Source organism: Amphiura filiformis, chromosome 10 (genome assembly GCF_039555335.1).
Source record: "Amphiura filiformis chromosome 10, Afil_fr2py, whole genome shotgun sequence".
In the NCBI taxonomy this organism is placed as follows: domain Eukaryota; kingdom Metazoa; phylum Echinodermata; class Ophiuroidea; order Amphilepidida; family Amphiuridae; genus Amphiura; species Amphiura filiformis.
The window spans coordinates 40,414,650-40,430,230 of record NC_092637.1 but is presented as its reverse complement, the minus strand read 5'-3'; the positions used below and the strand labels follow the sequence as shown (position 1 = coordinate 40,430,230).

General features: G+C 33.7%; 1 protein-coding gene across 1 annotated transcript; it reads left to right on the top strand.

Annotated features, from left to right (window-relative positions):
* The first annotated feature begins 6,351 nt into the window (after positions 1-6,351).
* Positions 6,352-11,665, top strand: LOC140162852 (E3 ubiquitin-protein ligase TRIM71-like). The gene has a single exon (XM_072186159.1). The coding sequence runs from the start codon at positions 6,418-6,420 to the stop codon at positions 8,527-8,529; it is 2,112 nt and encodes a 703-aa protein (XP_072042260.1). The 5' UTR covers positions 6,352-6,417; the 3' UTR covers positions 8,530-11,665.
* Positions 11,666-15,581: the final 3,916 nt, after the last annotated feature.

Sequence of the window (15,581 nt, the reverse complement as noted above, 5' to 3'; positions counted from 1 at the left end):
GCACTGCCAGCATATTCCATTTTTGATCGTATTATGGCCGTGTAGATGATGGCTCTGTGGGCAGGTAGAATATAGGGCGAAGCAAATGTTAAAATGACAAAATGGTCAAATGCCAAATGAGGTCAATCAGAAGCCGCCGGCTAATGTTTGTGGCTCTTGAGCCACAGTAGCTCTAGTTTATGATGTCTGTAGGTTTTATGTCAAATTTGGTGTCAAAATAATTGTACGAGTTTTTTCTATGCCTTCATGTTTACTGTTTGTTACTGAATACTCGAGTTATAAACGTTCAAAATGATATCGAGACTTTTGGGACTTTCCTATTGTAAACGGTCATTCCCTTCTCAAATTAGTAGACTTTCTGTAAAACAAATCAAGTTCGCAAAACTAACGGCGTCGTTATTTGTGATCATGATATACATTATTCATAAACGGATAGATAACTGGCCTCGTTTTCTAACTAACAAACCAGCGGGATTTGTCATAGGTTTCCGTTACTAGAACAACCGTGAATTCCACATTATGCAGTTATTGTTAACTACATGTATGCACACAACACAGGGGCACTCACAATAGGCAATTGAACCCTACTGGTAGCGCAGTATTGTAGCTATACGGGATGAACTAGTTAGCATCATATATCAAAAAGTATAAAAGCTATGATTTTAGTACTTGCTCTATGTTTCAATTACTTATTCTTTTCCAAATATCTGAATCTTCAACCCGGTACAAGCTTTAATAACGGGGGAACATACATTTTTATTAAAAAGAAATCCTACCATCTATCCAAACTCGCCGTGTTATTCCAATGCACATTTTGCTTCACCGGGCAGCAATTTTTTGGTCGTATTTGGAAGATTGGTGTCATAAAACCGTCATAGGTACAAATTTAGTACTTTCTGTCAATCAATTATGGCTTATTCTCTACATGTCAATCTTTAAATAATTGGCATAGTCCTTATAATAACGGTGGTCCGCCTTGATGAGTAAATGACAGCAAACAGCTGCAAACCAGTGAAAAATACCCCAAAACTTGGTCAGTGGAGCTCCGCTCGTACATGTCAATAGCGTCATTATCACTGATTATCGATTGGATTAGTCGTCAGTAGCGGACAATTCGGTCGCTCATTGGATCAATGAGTAATGTAGGACTATTATCAAATGCTCAATCAGGATTTCGTCCGAATTATTCCACAACAACAACCCTTCTAGATGTTCAAGATTACATTTTAAAGAATATGGATACAGGTTATGCTACAGGCGTTTTATTTATAGACTTAAAGAAAGCATTTGATACTGTAAATCATGATATTCTGATTAGGAAACTTAAACAATATGGGGTATGTGGGGATGAATTATTATGACAACAGAGAACAAACTGTTAAATGTTAACTCAACTTTTTCTGACTTTAGGCCAATTGATATTGGTATTCCTCAGGGCTCAATTTTAGGTCCTTTACTGTTTATAATTTTTGTTAACTGTTTACCTGATGCTGTGTCTGAATGTAAAACTGTAATGTATTATGCAGATGATACCTCTTTAATGTGTAAAGCTAAAATGAATCTGATCTTAAAATTCAAATGGAGTCATGTCTAAGTAGGGTAGCTGAATGGTTCAAAGTAAACAAACTCACTTTAAATGTTGAAAAGACTAAGTTTATGATCTTTGGTACAAACAAAATGCTTGAAAAGTTAAACAATGTACATTTAATATATAACAACAATGATATTGAAAGAGTAGATGAGTTTAAATATCTAGGTGTGAAATTTGATAGCAAGCTGCCTTGGTCAGCTCATGTCGATAATGTTAGTAAAACTATTTCCAAAAGAACTGGCATAATAAAACGTATAAAATATTTCCTTCCATACAAAACCACTGTAATGTTATCCAATGCTCTTGTTATTCCCCACTTTGATTATGGAAGCATGGTCTGGTCAAATTTACTGTAGAGTACCATAATAGGCTTCAGGTACTTCATAATAATTTAGCTAGAATAATTCTCTCAGCAGATATAAGGACACCAACTAATGATTTAATGAATACATTGCAGTGGGTTAAACTTGATCAAAGATGGCATAATACTCTATTAATGACTGTTTTCAAATGTTTAAAGAATGAATATCCATCCTAGTCTTCTCAATTTGATTTTGTTCATGATAACCATTATCATATAACTAGAAATCATACTTCTAATACATTGATTGTCCCAAAATTTAAATCAAATTCAGGTCAACGTACTTTTCATGTCAGGGCAGCCTATGCATGGAATTCTTTGCCACCGACAGTAAGAGATCAGATGGAAAATATGACTTAAAGAAATTCAGGCCTGGCTTTTATTCATTTACTTGCTTGATTTTAATATATAAATATAATTATTGTATTTCTGTATTTTGAATCATGGTATTTATAATTATCTTGTAGTTGATGATACCTTTATACTTATTTGTAATATATTGTAAATACATTGTAAATACTGTATGATATTTTGTAAATATTGTGTATCGTAATATAATTTTGTTGCTATATAACATGTATCAATGAGGGCCTGCTTGAAACGCAGTGCTTGTCACTGAAGCAGTATAACCCTCAATAAAGAAAGAATAAATAATAATAATAATAATAATATCAGGTGGTAATACTGCATATATCGGTTTAATCTTCAATAAGCGGGTTTATGGCTGGAAAGGTCACGGTGAATTTGCCGTGGACAACACTGCACTATGACCCATTGGTGTGATTATTCCACCCGCTATTCGCCGTAGAAGAAGGGATGTAACATAATTAATTACCATAACAATAGGTCAAAACAACTTTTTTGAATATATCGCCCTGTACTAGAAGCATTTAGCACTAATCATATGTGTATGTCATGTCTGCAATCGTGGAGCTACCATATCCGTGGAGGCGTAATAGATTACGTAACGCATTTTTCCTTTGTGCCGATTTGATTTACCGACAAACTATTCATCGAGAGGTAATAAGTGTCAATAGGTGATCAAGCAAAAGCATGTCATGTCAAAGCCACCCCACCATGTTAAAAAGAAATCTACACCACTGCTAAAGTGTAGGCATAAGAAAGAATAAGTGCAGAGAAAGGAATGAATAAAGACAATGGTAATTATTATTATAGAAACTAAGCATATAACAGCACTAGGCAGCCATTCAATGATGCCAAAACCTTTATGCGTTGCGTAATTAAAACACCCAGTCAGATGTGTAGGCTTATTTCACACCTGCCAAACACAAGTCACCCAATTTCGATAACTGGACGTTGAATGTATACTCTCATGAATATTGATTGGCAACATTTTCCAATATGTCAGCGCTCAAATCGGACACAATAGAACAATAAACCCTGCAGTGCGTTGGTTATATACCTATATTGTGTCCTCCCAGCACAAAACGATTGCAGACCAGATCTGCTCCACTTTTCATTCCCCCGATTTTTGGTTTCTGAACAAAAGAGAAACCAAAACTTATAATTTGAAATGAGGAAGTATATAAATTAGCTACATGTAGCCTATAGGGCTTCACCTTCGTCAATACTTTTTTTCTTCATTTTGCCAAATTTTCATTTCAAAAATACCGGTACCAAATGACAATTTGAATGACTTTTCCATCACTTTTAAGAAATTTTTATAAAAAAAACAAAAAAAAAAAAACACTTTCGCTGGTATCACTGAAAGGCCCTTTCAGTGATTTGCTCTTCCGGATGATCGTAAAAATCATCAAAATTCCGATTTTGGTACCTTTGTCGTTATCATAGATGTCCTAACATAGCCTGCGAGTGGTTCAGCCGAAAGCCGTGTATTTAAGACAAAATAAGACATTTTACACGAATCTGTAATTTAGATACTGACAGTATCTAAATTAGCTACATGTATTTGAATGGGGCTTCAACTTCGTCAGTACTACTGTTTTCTTCGTTTTTGCCAAATTTGTCATTTCAAAAATACCAAATGACAATTTGAATGACTTATCCTTCACTTGTAATCAATTTATAAACAATTTTAATTTTTTTTACACTTGCGCTGGGATAACTGAATGGGTCTTGAATGGGACTTTCAAGACAAAATAGGATATTTTACATGAAATTGTAATATGTAGAGAAATTAGCTACATGTTTAATTTCAAAAATACCTAATGACAATTTTAATTATGTATCCTTCACTTTTAAGCAATTTATATACAATTTCATTTTACCTCCACTTTCGCTGGGATCACTGAATGGGCCTTTAAATTTATGTCAGTTATCAAACGCGAGATGATTTTTAAGCCATATTATAACATTTCTGTAAAAATAGATTAGTATTTATTTTCCATAAAAGGTTAGCTTTTACTGTCAGATATGTCCCCTTTTAATTTTGAGCCGAACAAGTGAGGTAAAGCATAGAAAATTGGAATTTACTACTAGCGCCCATGCATGTTACTCCCGCGGTTGTAATACGGTACGATCCTCGGGGTGTGCATGTATGTATATCCCGCACGCCGTGTACGTACTGTGCATACGTGTTCGACTAATATTTCCATCGTAATAATAAAACGCCGGTTCCATCGTTTTATTCAAAATCTTGGATTTTGACAAAATTACAGCACCTAATGTCTTGATTTTTGCAGTATCTTTATTGACTAAAGTACATTAGAATCGTGTAAAAACCAGAATTTAACATTTTTTTTGAGGGCGTTCTCCTCAGCAAATGTTATAATATGGCTTTAACAAAAGATTCACTGCCAATTTTTATGTACACATTTCCTGTTCGTGTTTCTATGGCAAACCGTGATACTGTATTATGTAGTTACCATCATTATAAACTATATAGAAAACCACTTTTTTACATAACAACTCCAGTAAAATGGCAAGACAAAAGTCGCGAACTAGCAATATGTCAAAAAACCCAACCAGTTTATTCCATATTTGTTGAATAGCGCCATCAACTTTCTTGGAGATGGGCCACAATATTATGCAATATTTACATCAAATGTGGAATAAATTATGTCATATCTTGCTTCAATATACACTAGGATGATAGAGTGTTACCAACTTGTGAACGTAAATTTTTTGACAATATAATTTATATACATAGGAATTTTATCTTTATTGTAAATAATAATCAAAACACAATCAACAGGATTTTACAGGATTTACATCTAGAAACACCACTTCCTTAACCGATAGCGTGCGAATACGGTTTCATTGTTGTGATTCGTAAGGTAGCCAGATCTGGAATCCATAATTTTATATATAAACTATTTTTATAAACTATTTAGGTGTCGTCTGCGTGGCGGGAAATTCTGTTATGCACCATCTAATCATTTGTTATCGAAATTAAAACTTCAGTATTCAGTATTTTATTATAAGATAGTAATAATTAAATGATAAGTATCCGTGTGAATGCGAAAATTAAATGTCAGGTTTGGAGTAATAAAAATAATAATACAATATAATAATGATACAATGGTTACATATCATAAGATAATGAATAATAATACAATATAAATTAGTTTTGATAAATGAAGGATCAAATTTGTTATAATTCGTCTTTTTTGAAGTGGAATATATACTTTAGTTTAATAAATATCAATGACGAAAAGAAAGCACGATTTGGGATAGAATTTTTAAATTTAAAAGTACCTATACAGGAACGAAACATTTCAATATTTTCCGTTTCCAGGTGTAGTCTGCGTGGCGGGAAATTCTGCACACAGATATTTACCATCATATAATTCCTAAATTCAATTTATGATAAAATACAAATGTTTTAATTTCAATATCAAATAGTGTGTATATTATTTAGTATTTTCAATATTTTCTGTCTCCAAGTGAGCGAGAAATTCCGCACACGGATATTTACCATCTAATAATTACTATTTTATAATAAAATACCCAAATTTTAATTTTAATTTTAAATAGTGTGTATATATTTAGTTGTTTCCATCTGTTTCCCAGTGAGGGCGAGAAATTCTGCACACGGATATTTACCATTTAATTATTACTATTGTATAATAAAATACCAAAGTTTTAATTTCAATTTCAAATAGTGTGTATATGTTTAGTTGTTTCAATATATTCTGTTTTCCAGTGCGAGTAGGAAATTCCGAACGAGGAGATCTATCTTAAAGTATTCCTATTTTTAGAAACGAGTTTTAACTTGGATTAAAAATCATTTGTTTTTAGCTTTATCAAATAAATTTGCAATATTTTCTGTTTTCACTGTCGTCTGCTTTTAATTCAGCACTGCGCGCGGCGGGAAATCAGTGAATCAGCACACACAGAGTTACACGTAAGTGCTGACGCATATATGGACATTAACATCGCATCATCATAATCAACACACACGCCCGTCGCTGTCGCCGCATCATCCGATGAGTTCACTGCTGAATATAACCGTCTATATTATACTATATCAGCAGCAGCAAAGATGGCGGCTTCTCTATCACAGCTGTCGGTTTTGAGTCAAATCAGCGAGGAATTCTTACTATGCCAAGTCTGTTTTGAACGTTTTAGTAACCCTAAAATCTTGCCATGTCTTCATAGCTTCTGTGAGCCGTGTTTACCGCGATATGTTGCAAGGGAATCGCGAACAATAAGATGCCCGATGTGCAAACAAGATACGGAATTACCGGAAAATGGCGTCGCCGGATTGAAGGACAATTTCTTTATTTTGAATCTGAGTGACGTTTTTACACCAAAGAAAGACGAAGGACCGGTTCAGAAGGCGGTTTGTACCATATGTGTCGGAACAGATCCAGCGGAAGCAAGTTATAGATGTTTAGAATGTGTAGATTTCTTATGCGATGAATGTGCCCCATCTCATGATCACAGAATTGCCCGATTTAGCAGACAACATCACATTATATCAGTTCCCGCGTCTGAAAATAAGAAGTTGTTAAAACGGCGTGATTATCAATGCGAGAAACACCAGTCAGATAAGATGAGATTTTTCTGCGAGGAATGTCAGCGCCCGATTTGCAGGGAATGTATATTGATAGAACACAAAGATCATTCTCACACGTATCTTAAAGATGAAGTCACCAAACATCGTAATACTATTGACGCTCTTATGTTGGGGGTTCGGGAAAAGATCGTCAATTTTGAGGACGCGTTACAAAACATTGATGAAGCTGAAGCTAATCTGGAAGCAAATTGCGGTCAAGCTGAATACATCATTGAGAAGTCTGTGCAAGAGTTTATTCAACAGTTACGGGTTCAACAACAGGAATATCAGCGTAGACTCCAACGCATCTCAAACAGTCGTAAGAAACAGCTTAACGCCCATCGCAAGAGCATACAGACAGGATTAGAAAATCTCCTTAGTGGGTTTGACTTCACAGAGAAGGCTCTAGGTCACGGGTCCGAGTTACAGATACTTTCCATCAAAGACGAGGTTATAGATCGATTACAAGGACTATCGACAATATCCCCACAACTAGACATGACTTTAGATCAATTAAGCCAAGTATACTTCGTAGCTAATGATCTTTCCACAGACTCTAACGCTCTTCCACCACTAGGACAGATCCGGTGTGGCGATAAATCGGGAACCGATTCATCGGAAGCAACGGATACACGATCTGTATGCTCTTTAGAAAGCTCCGAATGTGGCGATAGTTCAATATCAGAATCTTTGCCTCCAAAATCTCCCAAACGATCGGTACCAGCAGAGTCCCCTAAACCCGGCGTCCCTTCAAAACCACAACTACTCTTTCATTTGAAAGATGAGACTAATGAAGATGGTGAATTTGATTGGCCAAGTGGTGTGTCTGTCACCAATGATGGCGAATACATCGCTGTAGTTGATCGTGATAACGATCGAATCCAAGTCTACAATAAAAAGGGTAGATTTGAGTGTAAATTTGGCTCTAGAGGGCGCGGTCCATGTCAATTTGAACTTCCACTTGATGTCACTATCACTAACGATGATGACCAGTGTATATACGTCACAGATGAGTACAACCACAGGGTGCAAAAGCTGACTTTATACGGTAAATACATCACACATTTTGGAGACAACGGCCTCATGAAGCAACCATACGGTATAGCACTCGACGCCGAAGGACGAGTTATTGTCACCGACATAGGAAAACATAGGATAACCATTCACAGTCCAAATGGAGAACTACTTCACACCTTCGGATCGCGAGGAGATGGCGACTGCCAATTCAACGAACCCAGATATGTCACCACATCCGAGGATAAGATTGTAGTATCAGACCACTGTAACCATTGCGTGAAGATCTTCAGCTCTTCAGGAACTCATCTAAGAACCTTCGGTAGCTGTGGGTCTGGAAATGGGCAATTCATTGGACCTACTGGAGTCTGTATCGACAAAGAAGGTAACATCATCGTAGCAGATTGTGCTGATAGGATCCAGCTCTTCAATCCAGAAGGAATGTTTATTAAACACCTGCTGAACGAGAATGACGGCTTGAGTGGGCCGTTAGGAATGTCGTCCACCGTAGGAGGAGAACTGGTCATCACAAACTTGGGAACACATTGTGTTAATGTGTTTAAACATAGCAGTTGGGTGTAAGGGAATAACCATGTAGCCACCATTATACCTTACAACTGTTAGTGTAGTTCCCTCGCATTGGTTCGAGCTGGAGCATAAATGTTGGAGATGTTAATCATATTCAAACATAAATACCATAACGGAATTGTTCAATGTTGAGTTCATTCCATGTCGCAAATGTAATTCTCTCAAGTGTAACCCATATCACATGGGATAGTATAACTGTCTGTATTGTGGTTTACAGTATCAGTTTTTATTCAAATTTGTAACCTTTTATTTTATGCCCAATCCGCTGTTTTCCCAATCAGAGGAGTCGGTATAATCTCATGACAGTACAACAGTTTTGGGTTACTTTCTTTGTTTTAACATTTTGTAGTATTTAAAGATGCTCCATTAAATAAGACATAATGATTAAAGATGATTAAAGGTATTTGATATCGTTTGGTATAAAAGAGTAATGCAATTGTGGTTACACTTCAGTTGTTATGATAGATTATATTTGTGCATCATAATCATGATAATAAATGTTACAGCAACTTGTTAAGATACATATTGTAATATACATTACATTAACAACATATACTAAAATTACTCTGATGTCTAAGGGTTTAAAAGTGAAGAACTAGCATCTAAGGGGATGTATTTGATACAATCAAATTTAACATAACCAAATCTTACACTAAATATGATTTTATACCAACCAATCTAATCATATCAACTTGTGTTCATCGTACTGTATATTGTAATACTTTGTCACATGGCGTTTATGGTAATTGAAACTCGCGCTCTGATAACAATAGTAGGTATGGAAGTTGTACTTGTACTTGTATTGGTATTGAGTGATCGATCATTGCATTAAGATTTTTAGCAGCGGTCATTTGGGGGACTTTACAAGCATTAGGCATTTTGATATATTGATGTCACAAAAAGGATGTTGTCTAGAACACATGTATGTCTTATGCTGCATTTTTTCTTAGACACTTACATGTACCTTTAACTTAGCATGGTATACTAGCAAGTATAATAAGTAATCGAACCAATTAAACCCGTCCTATATTATCCCTCTGAGCACTACTGCCGATTTAACATTGCCTCTGATTGGTCAATTACATGATATTTTTATTTTAATCACCAATCAGAATGGAGCTTTGCAAATAATTCACCCCGATTTTTTGCGTGGTGAAATTATTCTAACAATGTTGCTGATTGGGCCAATTGATAATGAAAACTTCTTTTTGACCAATAGGCAGGTAGTTCTCGTGGGATAACCACGATCAGTGACCAGTAAGTATTAATACGTCATAATAGATATTAATTATTACTATCTAAGTAGCTACCTAACATTCCATTGTAATGTGACGTGTGCCAAAAATTACCATAATGGTCTTGAAGACGTATTGTTTACTGAAGGTAATGAAAACCAACTTCAGCGAGAATATAACCTTTTTTCTGTAACCATGTACATGAAAATGTAGTCTATGTCAGTATTTCCTGAATTTATGTACTGCAATATCAACTTCCTTTGTTCTTTCAATCGCTATAACATTGTCATTAGCTAGAGTAGAAGACATAATCAGCCTTTCTTGTTTATACCAGCATTTACAAGTATCCATTGGATTAAGCACGTCATTATAATAACAATATTTTACACAAGATGGCTTTTATTTTGTCGAAACAACTGACATAATTACCGATTGTCTTTTCTTCCTTCCCATGTCAGCCTTGTTAATAACATGCATGTGTTATGATTCAGAATTTGCTTCATATCACATGCCTTAAACAGGCATTGGGTCTAGGGATGGCAGATTTAAATCATGTCTTACTCCTTTTGTTCGTCGATCTCAATTCGAGAAAGATTTATGAATTGGTGCTTAAAGAATACAACAAAAGTAAGTTAGATTTAAATATACCTCATAATCGTTAAAATAACATAAATGCGTATGTTAATAGATATTTTCAACTAGAAATATTAAAAGTTTAAATTCCTTATGAGTGTAGGCACATTGGATTTGCATAATGACATTGCATGGAATGTCAGAAGTGTTAGCTTATTTTAGGAAGTTATATCGTAATGTTACACTTACTCTATAACATTATGTTCCCTTAAATGTTTAAAGTTTCTTTATATATGCATTATAATTGCACTTGTCGCGTTGGGTTTTTTTGCGCAAAGTCAATCAGTTATTTCACTGTCGCCATTATGTCTCCTTTAAATTAATAGCCTGACTATATCGGTGAATCATAGGCATGCGTGATGCATCAACAAGTTCTCATTGTTGCACACATATCTAATGAATCAGCAGTAGTTGGGTGAATAAGCTATTTCAATTCAATATTATTTCCTGGATTCAGTACATTTCCAATAAAACCACCCAATGAAATCACAACCTTTCTACTGCTGCTATAATAATTACGAATGAAATCAAACTACCCTTAACAAAGCATGTATGCATGAATGAGTCATCAACATACAGTTTAATTTCAAACGTGCTAAGAATAATTTATTAACAATAATATAGTAGCTATAGTATATGTACGCTGCTACCATTCTGTGAACTCATTCGTTTACTTCTTATGATACGAGCATACATTGTAATTTACACAACACCGAGATCGAGATTAAATTCAAATCAACCAGAATCTAAGATTATATCTAGCGGATTATTCCAAACTTAGCAGAAGCGACAGCATCCTTAATGTTGTCTAATCAGAGCCCATTAACTTTCTGCAATGCGGGCTTAATGTGCCTCACGCATACGAATAAGCAACAATGACAGTAAAGTGCTCTTACCACGTCCTGGTACCCCGAGTAACTTGGATTCTCATCATCATAATACGTGCTAGCTCTTTTACTTTTCATATTGAAAGTGTGATTTATCCAATACGACAAAATTGGCAGAAGCGTAAATAGTCTTAATTTGGGGTTCTGATGTGGAATTGTAATCAGGTTATTATGAATGTGCGTCACACATAAGAATAAGCAAAAGTGTCAGTAATGTGCTTTTACCACGTCCTGGCACACCTATTACGTGGATTATCAAAAACAACAATGACAGCATAGTGCTTTTACATATCCTGGAACGTGTATTACGTTGATTCTCTTTTGCTTACTATATAGCAATTTTGCCATGTTTACTTTTTCATAATCTTTGAAATCTTTTAGACTGCCAAATTGTTTATACCAGGCGTGTTTGTATGAAATAATGATTGTCACATATCAAAGTACATGTGTTCAACTTTTTAGACTGAATATAAGAAAGACTTAACCATTTATCATACCTCATTGTTTTGATTATAATTATTGCATTAATCCCATGAATATTGTGTCATCGTGATAGATACATACAATCATACTTACAGACATAAGCTTTCATTATCATGTGTATTATTAATAATAATATATTTATTTAAAAATGTGATTTGTTTGCTATGTCAAAGCTATTTCCCTTCAGACATTTTGTTTATAATTACAAATCTTATATTATATATTTATTTTTGTTAATATTTGTGTATCTAAAATATACGTATACATACGTGTCAAAAGTCACAGTATTTATATCAACGCTACAATGTCACACTTAAATGGTGAATTGCATTTATGTACTATGTGTAGCTGTTGGCTCTCTTGCTAATAACAGATACGTGTATAGCCCTAATTAGCCTTATCAACGCGGCGCACAATATGCAAAGCACGTCAATCAAATTAAAAACTAATTTACGTGCTTTTAAAGCCTCCAACATTTATAAAAAAAAATCATGCACATTTTTTTAAAAGATGAAATCTCGTGACTAAAAATCGGATTATAGGGAAAGTGCATCTGACCGCAATTATTTTTTACATGTTTAATGGTTCGTATCTGCTTAACACGCCTTGGTGACTAATTTAAAAAGTACGGACGAAGGTTTGAAATATTTTATATTTCACTGACATAATTTTGTTATGCCGTACTTTTCTACCAATTGGAAGTATATACATATTGAAAAAAAGTACAGTAATTATTATTTTAATCATGTTGTTAATCATAATCAGCATGCATGGATAGTTCAACTGATATTAACGCAGTATGCGCCAACACTGTCTCAATTCCAGCGTCAAAGCTCAATAACCTATATTCGAGAACCATGGCTTAAACATTGACCTCATGTTGTAGAATATGAGTTTTTGTACCCAACAGATTCAAAGGTTATTCTATAAGTGTACGAACATATTGGGTTTACAGAACTTGGGTCTGATAGATGAGAATGTACATGCTCCTAGTGGCGCAGAGTATCCATTCAATTACTAGACTGCTGTGGGATAATGAATTCAATTTAAATAATTTTACCTTACATTGAAGTTGCTGTAACGAAGGTTATTAAATATTGCTTAATCAAGGAAACATCAGTAAGCTAATAACCGTACTGTTAAATGGAGCTACATGATTTGTATCGATTGAAATTATGAAACAGTTCAATTTGTGTAATTGTGGGTCATTTATTTTGAACACAGGCTGTTTAAATCTATTTTTGTTTTGCTGATGACACATAAATTATATTATTTATTTATTTATTTATTTATTTATTTATTTATTTATTTATTTATTTATTTATTTATTTATTTATTTATTTATTTATTTATTTATTTATTTATTTATTTATTTATTTATTCATTCATTCATTTTTTTTTTTTTTTTTTTTTTTTTTTTTTTTTTTTTTTTTTTTTTTTTTTGTTTTTTTTTTATTTATGCCTAAAGTACGCCCAATTACAACCCGAATACTAAATAGATTTAGCAGTCTTACAAAAATATTTTTATGATAAAAAATAATTTAAAAAAATTATGCCAAGGTTTACAAAAAAGAATTATATTTTACTCTGTCTATTAAATAAACCAATATGTTGAATACTTTTTACTTATCAAATATAATTATGTGCTTTTTCCAAATAACCATAGACGTTCAAAATAATTTTTTTTTCGCAACCTATCCATTTATAGAATCTTTTTGTTAATGATAAAAATAAGTTGTCAGATTAAAATGGCATCACCAACTACTCGCATATATTTTATTGTATTTCACAATAGATACCCGTTTATTATGACCTCCTTCGGGCCTCCGCATCTCACCATCCTCCTAGTTACCATAGCAACCGGTTAAGGGTAATTCTGCCTCAGCAGTTCTGCAGACGATGTGACTAAGCGGGAATAATTACGCTGGTCCCATGCATATTTGGTCTGCCATTGCTAAGCAGTGGTTAAATTGAGCGGTCAGGATGCCGGTTACACGCGTAGGGTTATTACACGGAATGCGAATTTCTTATTCAAAAAACGTGGGTACCATAGTTGCTTCTCTACCATATGGTATTGCACTTAACACATTTTAATTTTAATTTAAAAAGATTTAACACGCTGAGTAGGTTTATTAATTGTGTAGTTGTATATCAAACAGGGCCATTTTATTTTTGGCAGAAAAAATGCATTTAAGGGCTCGGTCACCCACCTTTGCACATTATTGGGACCTGAGAGCACATCAGACACACCAAATTGCATTTTGAATACGAGGATAATTATTTCAAATAATTTGTTTTGTTTTTTAATTCACGATATTATACAAATTATTACAAATTGACATTTTTGACATTTAACGGTCCTCGAAGTAACCTCACCTTATAAACAATACTAAAATAATTTCGTGAAGTAGGGGCCTACTAGTAATGTTAAAATATTTAAAATACACATGAGATGTTCTATGAAGATATATTAAAAACGTCATAAAACATTATATTTTACAGTCATAATATTGAATCAGTTTCATAATTTGATCATATTTTAACCTAACCCATTATATTTCCAATATATAAATTTCCTATTGATTAGCAAAGAAGTAACGTCATTAAAAAAATAAGAATAGTAAAAATTGTTATTATTTAATTCCGAAAAAATCACACATCGATGTTCAAAAATATTTTTCGTAAACCTTGCCATTATAATGTCAGTCCTTGCCGGAATCCGCATGTCTGGAATTGTCATATCTCATTGTCAATGTGTAAAATAAAATATTCCTCTTTTTATTTCAATTCTGATATTTTTATTTTATTTTATGGGTGTATTTTTTATTGCACAACTTGAAAAATAAGTGTACCAAAAATCGGTATTTTTTTCCAAAAAATTACAAGCCACCTGCACAAATTGTTTCCTATGAATAACATTTCAATAAAAATGTTCAGCGCACCTTATTTTTTATAATGAGCTAGACTTGAATAATTTTATCAAATATGTCAAACTTTGCTTTTTTGTTCCATAATTCATACACTAAGCACAACAAGTACAAACCCATCGGCATGATCAGTGCTGATTAAGTGATGCTCGGATGAGCCACACAAATTTCACGTGAGTGTTTTTTCTACTTGCTTGTGCAAATCAGTTAAAATTTACACTAATAATAATTATCACAGCAAGAAATGTTTCATATAATATTTGAATTGTATAAATACATGTAAATAACACGAAAATCAAAATGTTTATCAGCTCAATGGTTACTTATGTCACGTATGTCAGCCCTATGGCACTCTTTATATTGTACTATACTTGTTTTGTAAAAACTGTAAAATATTTATCATTGCGTGTGATGAATTAAGATATTAGTTATAATCAGATTATTTTAGTATGAATTTCATTTTCTATGCAGATATTCTATTACCTGTGGTAATATAGTTAAATATATTGTATTCTTTATTGTGTGTGTACAAATTACGCATTATTATGAACAGAGGTGTTTTCATGTCGAATCATAAATGACAGTTATATAATGGTTGCTATAGGCGACATGAAATCGAAATTCGTTCCTCCCAAGTTAAAATACAGTAACTGCTATGTAAATTCATATGAGATACTGCCTTTAAGAAACAGACTGATATCTGCCCCAAAGGTAAGACACTGTATCTGCCTCTTTGTTTGCTTCAGCAGTTATTCCAGTTGAAATCCATACACCCCCTATGGAAGACATGACCTTAATCTCCCATACAGGGAGTGCGAATTTCAAATGGGGTTTCCAGAATTAGTGATTCCATTTGATATTTACACCTCTTTTGGAAGATT